Source organism: Zonotrichia albicollis, chromosome 2 (assembly GCF_047830755.1).
Source record: "Zonotrichia albicollis isolate bZonAlb1 chromosome 2, bZonAlb1.hap1, whole genome shotgun sequence".
NCBI classification, from domain to species: Eukaryota; Metazoa; Chordata; class Aves; order Passeriformes; family Passerellidae; genus Zonotrichia; species Zonotrichia albicollis.
Genome location: NC_133820.1, coordinates 19,197,733 through 19,216,553, shown reverse-complemented (window position 1 = coordinate 19,216,553; position 18,821 = coordinate 19,197,733). Strand labels below are relative to the sequence as shown.

The following is an 18,821-nucleotide window of genomic DNA, read 5'->3' as shown; positions in this document are numbered from 1 at the left end:
ACTCTGGAGCTGTAGCTGGCTGGAGAATTGTAATGGAAGGTGAAAACAGAAAACTGGTAAATGTTTTGTTTAAGACCAGAGCATCACAGAATTGAGTGGTTTGTTCATGAGGAGCATGTGTTGTTCATTCAAGGACTTGTTTATGGATGTTTAAATCTTAAATGTTGTTTAAACCCTGTCTCATAGGGTTTAATTTCTGCATCAGGAAGACTTTGGCTCTTGAGCTCCAATTTTAAGGGCAGGAAAAACCTAGGTAGAGATGAGCTGTTTAATGTGTGAGTACTGTGGAAAAGTTCTGTCTTGTTTTTAAATCCCATGATGAATCATCGTTCTGGAGAATGGATCTTCCCTGTGGTTTTCTTCTGGGAAGAGGCAGGAGCCTGAGGAGGAGAAGGGAAATGGAGGAATAATTGCAGTGTGAGGATCAAGGGCAGTCCAACCCCGAGTGCTTTTCCCTGTGCCCTCACAGCCCGGCCGTGTCCTGATCCCTAAGCACGTTCATCACTGCTTTTACTGACCCAAATTCAAGGAGGCAGCTTTACTATTCTGTGTCAGCAGGCTGGGAGAGAAGGGAATGGGGTTATTTGTGTATTTTTTCCTAGTAACAGTTCAATGTTAACTATTTGATGCTTAGTCTAAAACTCCTGATGAATCCAAGTGGGGCTATTTGTGGATGCAGACATAGCTGGCGAAACTGACACTACAGGGAAAACAAGGGCAGTCCTTTGGCACGTCAGTGTGTTTGATGGCTGAGGGGCTTGGAGAAAGAGCTGAAGAAGATGTGCACTGAGGACTGGAACCCACCAACAGTGTGCTGGGGTGAGCGGCTCACAGGGCAGTAAGGACAGGGGATGGTCTGAGCCCTGCGGAGCCGCCAGTTGGCGTGTCCAGGCCTGCTCTGGGGGCAGGCGGGAGAGGATAGAGGCCGGTGTGTTCCGGGCCTGGCCGCCCCTCCTCCCCACCGCGCCGCCATTACGCGCTGCGCCACTGCCCGCCGAGGGGGGAGCGACAAGATGGCGGCGGCGCCCGCCCACGTGACCCAGGGCCCGCCTCCCTCTAGAGGCGCCTGGGCCGCGCGCGCGCGGTTCGCTCTCGCGAGAGCGGCGAACAAAAGGACAGCGCGGCGCAGACTGTGTGTTGGTTGGGGGGGGGGGGGAGTGTCGTGATGTCGCGAGAATTTGCCGCCGCTCTCCTCCCGAGCAGAGCCGGGCGGGAGCGGGGGGAGGGGAAACCTCGCGGTACCGCCGGGAACTCGGCGCCGGCCCGGCGCCCCGAAGTCTCGCGACAGCTCCGGGAGCGCGTCCCTCACCAGGCGCTGGGCAGCGCGGAGTTCTCGCGATAGCGCCGGGAAGGGAGGGCAGCGGGGGGGGGGGGGGGGGGGCGGTCGCCGTGCGCGCTGAGGTCAGCGCGCGCGGCCGGGCGCGCGGGGGGCGGGGCCTATATAAAGGCCGGGCCCGCGGCGGGGGGGGGCTCAGTCAGGGCAGCGATTCGTGGCGGAACCAGTGACACCCACGGCAGCGACCTCCCGGCCCAGCGGATCCCCATTTCTCGAGGCGGAGCGGGACGAGCCCGAGACCGATCTCTCGTTATGAGTCATGTGGCGGTGGAAAATGCCCTCGGTCTAGACCAGCAGGTGAGGGAGGAGAAGCGGAAAGGCCGCTCCGTTACCCGGAGGAGGCGCGCGTCGGAGCTCTTGGGGCAGAGAGGGCGGCGGGGACGGTCGGGAATCCTCGCGCGGGGCTCCGCTCCTCGCTCCCCGGCGGCGGTGTCGCAATTCCCCCCGCGGTAACCCCCACCTCCCCCCCTGCGCGGCCTGTTGTGGCGCACTCGGTCGTTGCGCAGTTAACGCTGTGCGGCGGCCCCGCGCCGCGCCGGGCCCCCCCCCCGCGGGGGTGCGTTGTCCCCGTGGCCGGGGCGGTGTTGCGGGGGTGCGGAGCCGCCGGTGCCGCCCGGCCCGGCCCCGGTCCCGCTTGGGCCCCGTGGCCCCCGCGCCGCGCTCGGACCCGCTTTGTGTGGGAGCGCCGGGAGCGGCAGCGGCCCCTGGCGGCCGCAGCGGGAGCTGCAGCGCGGGGGGAGGAGGAGGAGGAAGGGGCGGTCAATGGCCGCCATTGTGCGGGGCGGGGGAAGGGGGGACACACACGACACCGCGCTTTGTGTGACGCCCCTTCCCCGGGGAGGCGGCGCTGGCGGCCGCCTTTGTTCGAGCTCCGGTGCTGCCGGGCCCCGGTGACGCAGTTGGGCCTGGAGTCGTGTTGTTCCCCACCATTTTTTTTATTATTTTGTTTCCATTCCTGCATCCCCTCGCTCCCTCCCCGCGCTGGGGGGATCGATGGTTTATCTATGGTTATCTAGCCCTCGGGCACGGCGGCAGGGGCAGGAAGAGGGGCAGCGCTCGCCCTCGGCCTGTCCCGCGAAGTAGGTCACGGAGACGATGCCGCCCTCCCCTTTCCTCTCCCTTCTCCCCCGCTCTCCCCCCGCGCCACACGTGACGGGCGCCGGCAGCCGGATCAGCCGCTCCCGCTGCGCCGGGAATCCGGCCCGCAGTGCCGCACTGAGATGGCGCCGGGGCTGCGCCACCGGGCCCGGGCAGCGCCGGGGAGGTGTTGCCCCCACCGCCGGCATCCGCTGCGAGGGAATTCATCCATCGCTTCTTGCTGATTGTGGAGAGCGGTCTTGACCTAGTGGAGAGCCTTTAAAGTGCTGTTAAAAATAAGAAGCGTTCTTGAGCGCTGCGTTGATGATTCGATCAACTAGAAAGATTTTAAGTGGTCGCTTTAAAGAGGATGTTACGATGGCAGCCGCGGCAGAATTCTTAAAGAACTAAATGCTCATGCAGCTGAGCGCCGGAAAGCACAGTGCATTGGAGTCTTTGCTTTGGACTAATTCAGCTCATGTTGGAAAATACCTCTGCACAATGCAAAATTTATTTATATTTAAACATGCCTTATTTTTTAGATAGGTATTTATAATCTCTACCATGCAGGCAAACAACTGTAATAATTTAGTTCTTAAACTTTATCGGTTTCCCGCTGCTTTCTGCTGCAATGAGTCCGTATTGTGTTTAACTTAACACCTCTGAGCGGCACACCAGCGCTGCGTGAACTAAACATCTTTTGGGAAGCTTTACTGTGAGACTGAAGGCTATAATGGCTACTGGTTTTTTATGGAAAAACAGCCCAAAAAATTGTGTTTGGCGAAGGTGTCGGCCGACATCACCTAATGATTTGGGAGCAGTAGTTGCCTCAAGCGTGAAGACTCTAATGTCTTAGTGTTAATGCAGCTGAAAATACCTTGAGTCTCTACAAGTAAAGTGCCCGATTAAATTGGCATTACTTCTGCTGAAGTTTCTGTAGCAAAAATTGTCACTGACCCAAATCGGAATACATTTGACTGAAATAGGCTGAAATTCAGTCTATTTAAAATGGCTCTTTAGCCTGCAGGTAGTGTGAAGCAGAAGTCTCTGGTAGTGATTTGGTGGGTGTGAGAGACTCTGCTGGCCTTGCTGCCCGTGTGGGTGTATGTTTATTGGTGGGAACAAAACCATTCAAGATGGTACAGCCTGAGTAATAATAAAAGACCTAATTTGGCACGATATAAAAAAATTTTTGCAGTAGCTTGTTCTGATAAATGAAAAGGTTCTTTTGTATCTTAGCATAAATTCATGGTACAACATGTTGATACTTGTCTTATTTCTTCTAGTTTTCTGGTCTAGACTTGAATTCCTCAGACTCTCAGAGTGAAGGAAGTTCTACAAGCAGTAAGTACATGCAAATTGTCAAGCTTACAAACACACTTTTAGAAAGTGGGGGCTTGCAGCTGTGAAAAGCAGTTCCTTAAGCCAAAGTTTACAGAGGCTGATGAGGAAATAGGAGGTTGCCAGTTAGGCTTGCTTTGAAAACACTGTGTTTTAGATAGAACCACTTAATTTTGTAGTGGTACAGTGTGTGTGCACATTTCTGAGGCACTTAATTAGCTTGAGAGAACTCAGTGTTCCAGTCCTGTCCCAGATTTTCAGTTGCCTCTCATCTGAGGCCACTGATTGTAGTAATGTGGTGATTTGTCTTCTTAAAATACCAGATGTAGAGCAGGAATGTCAGCTCTGCTGATCTCAATTCACTGGATAGAAAGTGATACTGATATACAAGGCTTAAGTATGTTAGGAGGGGAGAATCTTCCAGGAATTCACATTCAGCTTGTGGCTGGTATTTTCTCATTTGTGTTGCTTTAGCAGACAGATGTTTCTGGATTGTAAATGAGGAATGCTATTCAGAGGCAGTTCGTTGTGGCTTCTGGTTTGATCTGAGCTGAATGGAGGGGATGGATTAATTTAAAGGGAAGGAAAAATACTGGTAGTAGTAGTGTGAGTGCCAGTACTTGAATGTCACAGTAAATACCTTGAGCTGTTCAAGTATCTGTCACCAGCTTAAGCCTTTAGGGGTTCTAGGAAGGCAGGTTTTGTCCTAGACACTGTAACACCCATAAATGGGTGTGGGATTTGGTCAGAGGAACACAAGACACCTTAAACCAGCTGCCTAAATGGGTATGCAGGAACTTTAAACTTCAACTGCGAGCATGCTACCAAGTGCTGTGTTAAAGGATTCCTGTTAAAAATGCTGCAAGAGGCCTTAAAGGCAGATGTTTTTACTGAGCAGAAGCTGTTGTTGACAAGATGAGCATTTGAGGCTGTGCTGACCCCACGGGCCTGTAACACTGTCTCTCTTTTGTCCTCCAGAAGGCCGATACATTCCTCCTCACTTGCGGAACAGGGAGGCTTCAAAACAGGGTATGTATCACAAACACTGGCAACACTGAACGGCTCCTGCATCCCCAGGAGCAGGCTGCACAGGTTCTGACAGTGCTGCTGAAGGCAGTTACACACACTGCTTGACTGTCCTGTGCAAAACATGGCAACTTGATCTTCTGCTTTTAGTGAGCTCTTCTAGGTCCTTCACCAACTTAAATCCTAAGCTCAGGTTCAGTATCAGACTGATAAAATACCTTCTGGGTCTGTGTAACAATTAGCTGTGACTGAAGCAGGGTAGTCTCCCATCTTAACTTGCTGTGTAATCTTGAGTGTTGGTCTGAATGGATTTTGTGGGTACTAGTTTTTCTGCTAGTGACTGTGTTGTGGAATTTACAATCAGTTGTTTATTAGGAACAAATAGCACAATTTCACATTGTAAGTGCATATCTTTACACAAAGAGGTGTTGTCCTTGTTCAGCTTCCTGCAGTTTTTATGGAGGCCCCTGGGAGTGCTTGCAGAAGGAAACGCAGACAAGAAGTACATGACCTGTTTTGGTCACATGTTTACATCGGTGTTTATGCTGAGAAACGGCCCTTCCATTTTATGTTTGAGTCTCTAAACAGAACAGAACACAGAAGAAACGTTTCTTGGAACACTTGAGTGAAGTAAATCATGACCTTTCTGTGTAAGAGCCCAAGGGGGCAGGTGCTGCAGCACCTGTAGTCGTGTCTGGTGGCTTGGGTGCATATGAGAGGAACATTTCCTCTAACACCCATTGAAATGCACCAGAATGCAGCAGCTAAAACACTTCCTGCAGTGCTACAACGTAAAGAATCGAGGTTTTGTGGCATGGGAGGACTTGGATCTCATCTGTTTCTGAATCTGTAAACACAGATTCTTTCCAATCCTGCAGGAGGAGGGCTTCCATTATGAGTGGGTGGGAGGGCAGTCATTATATGATAATGTGTCTCACAGTGCTTTTGGAGCTGTATCACTTTAACTTTGACTAGAGGAAAAATGCTCCATTCTAGCCTTAGACCATTTGAAAATAGACCAGTCTGGTTCTACTAGTGGGTTTTCTGGGTTTTGGGTTTTTTTTGTGAGTGTTTGTTTTTTGGTGGTTGTTTTGTTAGTGTTTTTTTTTTTTTTTTTTTTTTTTTTCTGGGGGGGGTTGTGTTTTTTTTTTCTTTCTGTTGTTTGTGGGGTGTTTTTTTTTTTGGTGGTTTTTTGTGGTTTTTTTTTCTGGGGTTGGTTGTTTGGGTTTTTTCTTTGCTTTCGTTTGGGGTGTTTTTGTTATGTGAAAGAGGTATAGCCTGAAGCACCAAGTGATCAACAGTGTGTTACCAGAGCTGAATGTTCTGGGAAAAGGACTGGTTGGCAGCCAGTTCAGTGCTCTTGTTCCCAGTCACACTGACCTCAAATATGGATAGTTTTGCAAGAAACTGACTTGCCAAATCTGAGGATTGTGCAGGTTTCTTAAGTGCAGGGAGCAGCTTTAAGGTGCTTGTGAACGTTTGCTGTCCATAGATTCCTTGTATGATGTTTAGTACGTACATTTTGTGGGTAAAAGATGCAGTAACCTTGAGTTCTACCATGACCTGTTTTGGGTAGGACTGGCATTGTACTTTCTTGTGCAAGACCAGAGTTCAGACATGGCAGTGTGGGTGTGATTACATAAAGCTTTTCTAGAGACTTCACCTTGCAAAAAGGTAAATAGGTCATGAGACCATAATCTGACCTGTGGCTTGTCCAGTTAATAGAACTTTGCCTGCCAACATCCCTCGGTAAACCTAATGTTCAGAAATTGCCTTTAAACCTGACTGAGTGCTGTACCACTGGCATCTTCCTGTGACAGGGTTCATAATTGCTGAATAGACAAGTTCCAGTTCAGTGCCCTGTTGGAAGCATCTGGAGTTTGGGCTTGTAAAGCTGAGCTATCCTGTTAAATGATTTGAAGTCTCTTCTGCAGTTGTACTTCCATTAATGTGATGTTTCTTCTGTTTACATAACTCAGTGATTTCTTCAGCTGCATTGGAACTTCTCAATTTTGGCTGCTCCTTGGAATTTTTAAGGACAGATTTTTCAAAGCTTAGACATGAGGCAGCAGCCTTGCCATGGTAGTGTTTAACCACACGACAAACTCTTGAAGCAACCTTACAACTGTGGTAACCTGATTGGAAGAAAATCTTCCATTTAGCTGCAGATCTGTCCCACTGATACAAATCTGTTGGCTTTGTAAGTGGGGAGTAGGGCAGTACAGAACTGCAGGAAATAACAGCCTGCATAAAAATAATGTTCTTAGGTTACTTAATGGCAGTTCTGTTTCTGTGGCAGCTCAGTATGCAGGGCTCTCTGGCCTGAAGTGTCTCGCTTCCATGAGCTCAATTGCTAATACTAAAGTTTGTTGTCATGTAAGTTTCTTCTTTAACTTCCTGGAAGCAGCTTCTGGATATTTAAACTGTAATCTGATCTGTAGTAGGTCAAAAACTAAATGTTTAGAATTCACCCTAATGGTCTTATCCTCCCTAAAGGAATCTATCATTCTGTTTCTCCCATCTTTAAAAAAAAAAGATTATTGCTACTTTATGTGGCAGGTCTTCAAGTGAGCTGGCAGTGATTAGTGTTACAAAATAAATGTGAATGGAAATGCTGGTTGAGGGAGATGCATTGACATCTGTAATGCTGTTCAGAGGTGCAAGGAGTACAGAGCTGCTCTGGAAGTTGATTAACTTAGTGAGTTCTTATCCCTGCTGTGAGGAACATGTGCTGGATGGCATCTCTACAGGTTTTTACTTAAAAAAACCAAAAGCATTGGCATTTTAAGGAATTTCCTGGTAGTCTTTGCACAGCATTGTGGTCATTCTCTTCACTTCAGAGAAGTTGATCTTGGGTCTATTACGGGTTTTCTCAGGGCATTTACTTCCAGTTTTAATTTACAATTTGATGTTTGAAATTCTGACTATTATGCCTGTCATTTACTTAGAATTGACTTGTATGGCCTGATCCTGTGCTCTGTGCTTATCCACAGATAAAGTCAGAGTAGAAATGCCAGACTGAAGGGCCTGCAATTGGTGAAGCAGGATGTGCACACCTGTCTTTGGTGTCAAAGTTGCTGTGCTACCTTTAAATTATGGCAAAGCACCGCCTTCAGAAATGAGTTATTCACCTGCTGTAATGAGCTAGGTGAATGAGGCTTCTTTGTAGGCTATTTAGAATGTAAAATTTTGTCACTTTGAGGCTTCTCAGGCTTGGCAGAAAATGTAAAATAGCGTCAGTTGAGTTTTTTCACCGTTAAGAAACTACATCTGTATCCCTGAAGATGGCTCTGTCGGTACCCATGGCAGTTCTGTTAGATCCCTTGGCAGGATGACATATCCAGATAGTTGTAGTGGCCTGAAAGTTACTTATAATAAAATTTGTATTTAGCTATTTTTTAAACAAGCCAAAATAACCTTATTGAAATGAATGTCTTTGAGGACTAATACTGCTTCTTGAAGCACTTTGGAGGTCTTGAAGTGCATTCCATGATCGTGTGTGCTGAAACTTCATGGATGGATTATTTTTGCTGTCTGTTTCATTTATCCAGACAAGAGAGTTACAGTTATCACAGTAGTTTTTAAAGTTCCCTTGTGACCAGTACATTTCTGGATTCTGGGTACTAGAATTCTTAATTAAAAAACAGAGGCAAGGTGAATTGCACTCTATAGAGAGCATTAAAAAAAAGTAGGGTAATTGTGGTAGCAAAACGTTTTCAGAGAGACTGGGCCTAGAACAGCCCCTTTCTTTAGAATGAATTTGTTCTGTGATTGCTGTTATTGTCTCATGAATAGGTCTGGACTGGTTTTGTGCAGTGGAGCTGGCAAAGCATGCTCACAAGAGTGACATTATTTGTGTATCTGTTCTGTTATTTAACTTATTCTCTGCTGGAATCCCATAGCTGAGATTAAATATGTTACACAGATTTGGAGAGGTTGGACCTCTGAAAGAGAATTTATAATTTCTTAGTCCAGTACCAGAGCCGTGTTTAAAGCTTCACATTTCTGCTACCTCACAGGCCCTGGTAGCAAAATAAAAGTGAGGGTTTTTTACTCTGGTATTTGCAAGCTGAGGTGCTTTGTATTCTTTTGAGTTAACATACATAAGTAGGCACCTACTGTAGGCAAAGGTAAAAGTGCTGTGGAAAAATACAGTGTGGTTAATTTGTTGTGAAGATTTCTCTGAGTATGGTGCTGTTATAGTCTGTGCACATCACATTGCTTTGTGTACTTGCACTATGATAAAACATTCTAATCTCTGTTTGGATTTCTGATATCATTTATTGATCTGAGAGGCCTTGTTAACCTCCACAAATGTGTAGTCAAGGATTTGTGTTGAAGAGATGACGTAGATGAGACTTGGCAAGACCTAGCATCTTAAAGTGTCTTCTGCTACCCATATTTCTGGGGCAGGCAACTGAAATACTTGTAAGGCAAGTGCAGGTTTTTAAAAAAAACCCAACTTGCTTGTACACACAGGGAGAAATTTCAGTTTGGATGGGTGATGAGAAATGCTCAGTTCCTGGTTGAGCAAGTCTTAACATTCACGCATCTTCCGTTCATGAAGGGATTCAGTCCTATAGATTTTTCATTGAAGGCTTCCTGGACACAGGTGTTTTTTCTTGTGATAGCCTGTGCTGTGCAGTGTTTGCCTGACGTGCCTGTGTGTGCCAGGTTTCGACAGCGGCGGCTGGAGCTCCAGGCGAGACAAGGATGCCTACAGCAGCTTCGGCGCGCGCTCCGACCGCGACTCCAAGTCCAGCTTCTTCGACCGCGGCACCGGCTCCAGAGGAGGGAGGCGAGTACCTCTTGCTCTGGGTGTGCACAGAGTCTGCCTCAGCTCTAGCACTGCACTTGTCATCTTGATGTTAAAATTAGGGTTCCAGGTGTGACAGCATGAGGTAGGAGGAGCCTGGGAGGGGAGGAGAGAGGGAGAGAACCTTGCCTTGAAAGCTACGTGACTTCAAGGATGGGCAGTTTGCATGTTGAAGGATGTGCCCTGTGCTCTGCCACCAGCCACTCACTGCAGCTGTAGTGCCTGGCTGACTTCAGCATTCACCAAAGAAGTGCTAGGTGGGTGGCTGCTTCCAGGAGAACCGTGAAGAGCTGCTGGGAGCACACACAATACATCACTATGGATTTTTTTTATTTCAATATTTTTTTCTTGTTTAAAAAGTGTAGTTAATAAAACTGGGTGAGACTCTTGCAGGTTCTCTGCCTTACTTGAGCAGTCTTACACACATCATGCGTTGTATGCACAAGTGTGGTGAGAGTGACCTTTACCGACTACTTAGTAAAGCTGACCTAGTCCTGTATCCAGACTTTTCTCAAACATGATTTACCAGGCCAAAAACTAAACAGTTGAGGTAAGGACTTCTTCCACCTTCTTTCCAAGTCAGTAATACAGGTGAGCTCCCTCTTTATGCAGTAACTATATGACAATAATGGAGGTATTTGGTCACATGTGCGGTGGGGGAATAAAGGAAGAAATTGCAGCCCTGGAGGGTTTTGTCTGGACATGGGAAAGCTGTGTAGAATGAGGCAGAGGAAAGGGTGGGGGGAATACAAAATAGTGTTGCTTAGGAGGTTTAAACAGAGCTCCCCACAAAGAAATGGCAAAGGTTGAGCAACTTGGATTGCAGCTCCACTGGCAAATGGTTGTTTACATTGATTATGCTTAATCAAATAAAACTGGTGATAGAAAGTTCACTGTGTTAAGCTAAACTGAGCTCTGAAATCATGACAAACTCCTGTCTGACCCAGGAAAATGTGATCTGGTCTGATGGCCAGGACTAATTTCTGTGCTTAGGTCAAGAAGCAAGTGTAGGTAACCTACTGATTCTGAATTGTTCCACAGTTGTGTGTGTAATACACAGAGTTGTAATACACAGTGCTGCATTGTTATGGCTTTGATTGTGCATGTCAGTGCCCCCTGTTGCTGGGAAGGGGGGTCTGATTCTTGTGCTGTGTTTAGATACGAGGAGCGAGGCAGAGGCGGGGACTATGACCGGAGTGGCTTCGGCAGATTTGACCGTGGCGGCGGGAACAGCCGCTGGTGTGACAAATCCGATGAGGATGACTGGTCTAAGCCTCTCCCCCCGAGTGAACGCCTAGAACAGTAAGTCATGGAATACTGACTGATGGGGGAGGGTAATTTGGTAATTCCAACAAGTAAAAATACTTTCCCCTTCTGTTTTTAGGGAACTCTTTTCAGGAAGCAATACTGGCATTAACTTTGAGAAATATGATGATATTCCTGTTGAAGCAACAGGCAGCAACTGTCCTCCACATATTGAAAGTGTAAGTATTTTTTTAACAGTCTGTTTGACTGATGTATTTAGTAGTGACTGTTTTGCATGGGTAGCTTTGATGTGTTGATATCTGGAGTTTGGGGGAGGAAAGGAAACATTGTCTTCCCTTCCTACAGCTAAGCTGTTTTGCAGAAGAGGGTTGCATATGATGAACTAAGGGAAGAAATTGTGTAAGCTTTTTCAGTTAGCACTCATAGCTTACTTTTAAACTATAACTTGTCCTCAAACAGTGAACCTGTAAAGAAGTGGAGGTGCTGATTTGGGAGCAGCTGCTAAGGCATGGGCAGTGTTAGGCTAAGCACAGTGTGTGTGCTAGTGCAGTCTGCACTTCAGGCTTGGCTGGCTTTTTAAGAATTGCTTAGAAAACTGGACTAAGTATCTATGTGACTCTGTAACTTTATAGGCAATTTCTATATGAAGGGCTGAAACAAGAGGTACTTTGTAAATTACTTGTTAAACTGAATGTTGTGTTACATGGTGGTTGAAGAGAAGGATTCTGATCTTACTCCTTTTAAATATCTTACAGTTCAGTGATGTTGATATGGGAGAAATCATCATGGGAAACATTGAACTCACACGCTACACCCGTCCTACTCCAGTCCAGAAACACGCAATACCTATTATTAAAGAAAAGAGAGATTTAATGGCCTGTGCTCAGACAGGTAAGTCAGTGACTCTGCTGCTTAGTCACAGTAGAAGTGGGGTCTTGTATTACTGCAGGTAAGAGCTAGAACCTCCTGTGCAGTGTAGAAATAGTTGTGTGTTGGAAACTAATTTTAGTTTTAGTCTTGCATCTGCTTTAGATGTGACTAGATTTACTGTGTTAGTCCTGAGACATGCTCGTGTCTTAAACAACATTTGCTTCAGGGTTTTGGGCTGCTGAGGGTGCTCCAGTGCCACAAGTAGCAGCCATAGTCCAGTGCAGGTGTTACTGGGAATGTGCTGCTGATGCAGGGTTAGTGCTGTAGTTGATAGTAACTCTTAATTAATACTGGCTTGTATTGTACTAGGGTCTGGGAAAACAGCTGCATTTCTTCTACCAATACTGAGCCAGATATATGCAGATGGTCCTGGTGATGCCTTGAGAGCAATGAAGGCAAGTATTCAAATACCACTCCTGGGAAAGCAATGACCAATGTCATAGGTTTGGGTTTTTTTTTCCTCACCACATAAGCTGATGTGTGCTACTGAATACAATAATTGGTCTGAAGTGTTGACATCATTTTGATATGACAGCCGAGCATCTCAACTTCTAGAAGACTTCAGGTGTTTCCCTTAAAAATTCCAGCCTGTGGACTATTTTTTTTCTTACTTGAGGAGTTGGATGCATAACTGTCCATTTTTTTTTTTAATGAATGGTTTTGTTACTGCTGAAATTTAAAATACACTTCCCTTGCTATCAAAAGCTATTTGGTCACGCATCTATGTCATAGTAATTTCAGAATAGGAAGTAACTGGTTCTGTGGCTGTTACTTCTCTGCTGCTGAAGTTGTTGTGGAGACCAGGGTTGTGCAGCTCTTGCCATAGTTACCCACAGCTGAACCTTGGGCACTGTGATAGAGCCTTCAGGGGCAGTGCTCAGATTGGCTCTCAGACATGCTTTGTCTTTCTTAAACTTGGTGACCTTTCTTAAATATTGCCTATAGTAGCTTTTTTCTTTCCCTTTGTGTTTTGGATACTCATGCTAAGGTTGTTTTTTTTTCTGCAGGAGAATGGGAGGTACGGACGCCGTAAGCAATATCCAATCTCACTGGTCTTGGCTCCCACTAGAGAATTGGCTGTGCAGATCTATGAGGAAGCCAGAAAGGTAGATCTAACAGTTTATTACTATAACATAGCTCAAGTAGAATTTTTCTTGGTGCTAACTTCTTTGCTTTACAGTTTGCATACCGCTCCAGAGTTCGCCCCTGCGTTGTATATGGTGGTGCAGACATTGGCCAGCAGATCCGTGACTTAGAACGTGGGTGTCACTTGCTTGTAGCAACTCCAGGACGACTGGTTGATATGATGGAGAGAGGAAAGATTGGACTGGATTTCTGCAAGTAAGTGTTGCTTGTCCATGTACAAATGACTTAAAGCAAGATACAGTTAACAACCTCAGATTGTAGCTTTTGGACTATGTAAACATCTGGTTGAGAATTTGTAACCCAGTGCAGACACCAGAGAACAGCTTACAGGAAAATGTTCTGAAGATTTTTTTTTTTACTGCTGTTTAGGTACCTAGTCCTTGATGAAGCTGACAGAATGCTTGACATGGGGTTTGAACCTCAAATTCGTCGAATTGTTGAACAAGATACTATGCCACCAAAGGGGGTTCGTCACACCATGATGTTCAGTGCTACTTTCCCCAAGGAAATCCAGGTATTTAACTAGACTTTAAATACTTGAAAAGCTCATAAGGCCAAAGAAATTTTGCGTTTAGAAGGGGGTGAAAAGAATGGTTTGATTTAGATTTTTTTTTCTCTCCTGCTTTCTAGATGCTTGCTCGTGACTTCCTTGATGAATACATCTTTCTGGCTGTTGGCAGAGTAGGTTCTACATCTGAGAACATCACACAGAAAGTAGTATGGGTGGAAGAGCCAGACAAACGATCGTTCCTGCTTGACCTGCTAAATGCCACAGGTAAAGAACAGCTGCAGATAAGCAAATAAGGCAAAATATAGAATAGGCAAATCTAATTACGCAAGCAATAAGAATTTGTTGATTAGGTGAATGAAAGGGTATTTTGTTGTCATGCAGTGAGTGTATTGCACTAGTTAAATGCCAGTATCAAGCTGATGTAAGCATGTCTGTTAATAAAAAAAGGAGGGAGGTCCCCAGTGATGTTAGTTTAGAATAAACAGGCAGAGAGTTGAAGCTGACTATTACCAGATTATGGAGCCTGTATTTGTCTGTGCAGCTTTTCTTCTGCTAACCTGAGTTTTAATCTTTTTTAGGTAAAGATTCCTTGACTCTGGTGTTTGTGGAAACTAAAAAGGGGGCAGATGCTCTCGAGGACTTCCTGTACCACGAAGGCTATGCCTGCACAAGTATCCACGGAGATCGCTCCCAGAGGGACAGAGAGGAAGCACTGCACCAGTTCCGCTCTGGCAAGAGCCCCATTCTTGTTGCCACAGCAGTAAGTGAAATGTGTAAAACTCGAGCATGTGAGCCTGTTTCTTGGCCTGTGGAGTGAGTCTCACTGAGATTTGATTAAATCATTTAATCCCTAGGTAGCAGCAAGAGGATTGGATATCTCAAATGTAAAGCATGTCATAAACTTCGACTTGCCGAGTGACATTGAGGAGTACGTCCATCGCATTGGCCGTACAGGCCGTGTAGGAAACCTTGGTGAGTATCACCTGGGGTATCACAGACAGCACTTCATACCTAAGCTGACAAGTGCAGTCATATAGGCTGAGTAATACATTTCAAATCAGTACTTAAATGAAGCCTGTGAGCTGCCTTCTGTGACCAAAATCTGGTCACTGCTGTGTAGCCACTGTGGAAAGTTTAGCAGTTCCTTTGTGTAATGTTCTTAATGCCATCAAAAGACTCTCTTGATACATGTAAGCCTGGTGTCTGCTGTGTGTCTCAGTAAGCATGATTTTGTGACTAGCTGTGATGGAGTAATGGTCTTAGACAGCTTTCTCTTTAGGTAATTGCAGTGTTTTCAGACTTGGCTGTAAGGAACTGGAATGTGGAATGGGTTTTAAGGGCTGTGATGTATAGTTGGATTGTGTGTAGCCAAAACTGAGTATCTCCTTCAGGTCTTGCCACTTCATTCTTCAATGAGAGGAACATAAACATTACAAAGGACTTGCTTGATCTCCTTGTGGAGGCTAAGCAAGAAGTACCATCTTGGCTGGAGAACATGGCCTATGAGCAGCATCACAAAGGAGGAGGCAGCCGTGGGCGATCTAAGAGGTAAGAGGCACAGCTTTGGCTAGAGATGGATATTCAGTCTGTTAAGAGATAGTTCTGTTATTTATTCTCAGTCTAAAAATACACTTAGAGGATGGTAAGTGCAGTAGAAGCTGAGCTTGGTGTGTGCCAAGGTGATAGTGTCTGTCTGGTTTTGTTCTATCTATTCATAAGGCAGTTAACACATAAAACCTCTTCTAAGCAAGCAGCTTAGATGCAGCTGAGATAAAATGATGTTATCAGAAACCATTTTAGAAGTAAAAGCAGCTATAAAACACACAAATGCATACCTCCCTGTGCCAGAGATGTACCTTAAGTAGCTGCTCTGATGTTAAGGAGAAGGTAATGCAGTGCTTCCTGACAAAACCAGGAGAGAAAAGAGAATAAAGGTGTGAGGCCACTTGTAAAATAGTTTTGCTGTGGAAACCTGAAACACTGTAATACAAACCATTGTTTACTGGCTTACAGGAGTAGGATGAGAAAACACTTTCTCTTAATATAGTGAACATGATCCAACCACACTTGGTTTGGTGCGAGTTTTTTGTTTTCCGTTTTGCAGTATGCTTATAAAATACTGTGTACATCATGAGATACAGTCATAAATGCATTGCTTAAACACTGAGATAGCGTTGGAGGCAGAGATTTCACTGAATCAGATCTTTCCAGGTAGCCTTGGGATGTTCGTAAAGTGTGCTCCCCTCAGCAGTGGCTGTTGTCCTGCTGTGGCTGGTCCCCCGAGTCAGAGCACATCACTCTGTGTGTGCAATGCTCAGAATGCCCCCTGTTTAATGTCCCGTGTTTGACCCCAGTGTTTGTGTCCTGCCCTCTGCAGCAGTCGGTTCAGCGGAGGCTTCGGGGCCAGGGACTACCGGACGAGCAGCGGCTTCGGCAGCAGCAGCTCCAGCAGCAGCCGCTCCACCAGCAGCCGCAGCGGCGGCAGCGGCAGCAGGGGCTTCGGAGGTGAGCCAGGGGCTGGGCAGCTGCACACACAGGGCTTGCTGGGTAAAACTGGCTGTGATGCTGGATAAGAGGTCATCTGGTGCTTGGATCTAGGCCAGTGCAGGTTACCTGATTGATGGTTTGATGTTACCTGCCTTTCCAGTGTTAATGTTGTGCATTTGACAGTACTGCTGGGTGGGGTTCTTTAATAGACAGCGGATACCTGGGTTGTTCTCTTGTTGTAAAGGTGCAAATCTTTAGAGTTAATTAAGCGTCACTTTCTCTTGCCTTTCATAGGTGGTGGTTATGGAGGCTTCTACAACAGTGATGGATATGGAGGAAACTATAACTCCCAGGGGGTGGACTGGTGGGGCAACTGATCTGCTTGCAGCAGATACCCCACCAAACAAGCTAATATGGAAACCACATGTAACTTAGCCAGACTATACCTTGTGTAGCTTCAAGAACTCGCAGTACATTACCAGCTGTGATTCTCCACTGAAATTTTTTTTAAGGGAGCTCAAGGTCACAAGATGGAAATAAAGGAACAAGTAGCCCTATCTCGAAGGTGGTTTTGAAGACTCTTATTGCTGTAGTCAGGATTAACTCCCCTCCCACCCATCCCCACCCAGAAACTGCATTTATAATTTTGTGACTGAGGATCATTTGTTTGTTAATGTACTGTGCCTTTAACTTTAGACAACTTTTATTTTGATGTCCTGTTGGCTCAGTAATGCTCAAGATATCAATTGTTTTGACAAAATAAAAATTACTGAACTTGGGCTAAAATCAAACCTTGGCACACAGGTGTGATACAACTTAAACAGGAATCACTGATTCATCCATAATATTACAAAGAAAAACTTATGCGGTAGCCTGCATTAGGGCTTTGGTATCTGCAGATTTGAAAAATAAAACATCTTGAAGCATATCAATGCAATTAGTTTCTAATGTGGCAAAACTGTACTAAGTTAAAGTTCTGATTTGCTCACTCTATCCTGGATAGGTACTTAGAACCTGATAGCCTTTAATAAGCCATTCCAGTCATGATGAGATGATGTATGGATACATGCATACATTAAAAGCACTGTTTTTGAAGTTAATGCAAGTAAATACAGCAATTCCTTTTTCAATATTTAGGCAGATCATAATTGTGAGCTAGCCAAATGTGGGCAGAACATTACAGGGAACGTTTAAAGGTCTGATAACTTGAAATAGTTTTTAGGAGAATTCATCTATTTAGACTTTTTAAAAATGCCTGCCATATGAAATTGAAATGGTAGAATGGCTGACCATGGCAGTGATTGGTCCTCCGTAAGGGCCTGACTGAATTTTTGGTCTAATAACGCATGCTAGTGTTGATGTTTTTTGGTCAAGAGGGTATGAACAGGAAGAATTATGCAGCAGGCTTTATTTTAATGCAGATTCACATTACTCTGTTCAAGCTGCGTGGAGATGTTAAACTGGCTTACTGTAGACTTTGTAAAATGGCTCCAGAAGAGTAACAAACAAACCTGAGATCACAGAGGTTGGAAATGTACATAAACTGCACAAGGTTTCAATTCTGCTATTAAAGTGCAGTTTTAGTCAGTTTTAGTTGCATAGGTTTCCATTGTATTTATAGTCTGTTATGCTAAATCTGGCCAAAGATAAGTATTGTCCACCAGAAAAATGCCTCTGCCACTTGGAATTTCTGTGCTAACTGCGGCCAGAGCATTTAACAACTAATCTACAGTGGCATAGGAAAATGGCAAAAATCTCCTAAAGTGCAATAGATTTTTTCAAGTGTATTGTGCCTTGTTCTAAAACTTTTATTAAGTAGGTGCACTTGACAGTATTGAGGTCATTTGTTATGGTGCTATTTCAAGTCTAGGTTTAGGCCCTTGTACATTTTGCCCATAACTTTTTACAAAATACTTCTTTTATTGCACATTCAGAGAATTTTATATATGTCTTGTGTGCGTGTCCTTAACTTCCAATCTTATTTTGTCTCTTGGAGATTGAACGCAGCTTGTTTAAGGAGAAGGAAATAGATTCTAAAACTTATTTGGGACCATGGGAATGATAGCTGGGAAGAAAACTATTTGCACACGACAGATTTCTAGATACTTTTTGCTGCTAGTTTTGTGTAATATTTATTGAACATTTTTGACAAATATTTATTTTTGTAAGCCTAAAAGTGATTCTTTGAAAGTTTAAAGAAACTTGACCAAAAGACAGTACAAAAACACTGGCACTTGAATGTTGAATGTCACCGTATGCGTGAAATTATATATTTCGGGGTAGTGTGAGCTTTTAATGTTTAAGTCATATTAAACTCTTAAGTCAAATTAAGCAGACCCGGCATTGGCAGTATAGCCATAACTTTCTGATAGTAAAACAAAAATTGGCAACTTAAAATTAAACATGCCAAGGTTTTGATACACTTGTCTTAAGATATTTATGAAACACTTCTAAACACTGATGTGAAGTGTCCAGATTCTCAGATGTTTGTTGCGTGAGTTTTGTTTAGTTGTGTGTCTTTATTTTTTTCAGTGAATGTCTGGCACATTGCAATCCTCAAACATGTGGTTATCTTTGTTGTATTGGCATAATCAGTGACTTGTGCATTTTAGCAAGTTTTATCAGCCAGCAATATTTTCAGTTCAGATACAAGGATTCAAACCAATATGCAAGAATGGATTTAAACTTGCTGAATGTGAAAATTGAACTTCAAGTCACTGTAGGTTTAGAATTGCTTATTGTATTAGTTTAGATGCTAGCACTGCATGTGCTGTGCATATTCTTGATTTTATTAAAATAAAAAAGTTGAACTGCACAGTCTATTCATTTGTGAAGCGTCACTCCTGGTTTCTGAGCTCTGTAGCCCCAGCAGTCTCGTTCACGTG

The 18,821-nt window shown here is 44.8% G+C and overlaps 1 protein-coding gene across 1 annotated transcript; it reads left to right on the top strand.

Moving 5' to 3' along the window:
- Positions 1-1,451: 1,451 nt before the first annotated feature.
- Positions 1,452-18,751, top strand: DDX3X (DEAD-box helicase 3 X-linked). The gene is made up of 17 exons (XM_074534527.1): positions 1,452-1,633; positions 3,700-3,757; positions 4,733-4,783; positions 9,455-9,578; positions 10,755-10,898; positions 10,981-11,080; positions 11,618-11,753; positions 12,102-12,187; positions 12,800-12,898; positions 12,973-13,133; positions 13,308-13,452; positions 13,569-13,713; positions 14,028-14,209; positions 14,304-14,421; positions 14,841-14,997; positions 15,827-15,954; positions 16,231-18,751. Exons 1-17 carry the CDS (start codon positions 1,589-1,591, stop codon positions 16,311-16,313), a joined length of 1,962 nt encoding a protein of 653 aa, XP_074390628.1. The 5' UTR covers positions 1,452-1,588; the 3' UTR covers positions 16,314-18,751.
- The last annotated feature ends 70 nt before the right edge of the window (positions 18,752-18,821 follow it).

Coding starts and splice junctions, on each gene's coding strand:
- DDX3X (XM_074534527.1), top strand. CDS start 1,589: ATGAGTCATGTGGCGGTGGAAAATGCCCTCGGTCTAGACCAGCAG. Junction 13,453..13,568: donor CTTTCCCCAAGGAAATCCAG/GTATTTAACTAG, acceptor CCTGCTTTCTAG/ATGCTTGCTCGTGACTTCCT. Junction 15,955..16,230: donor CGGCAGCAGGGGCTTCGGAG/GTGAGCCAGGGG, acceptor TGCCTTTCATAG/GTGGTGGTTATGGAGGCTTC.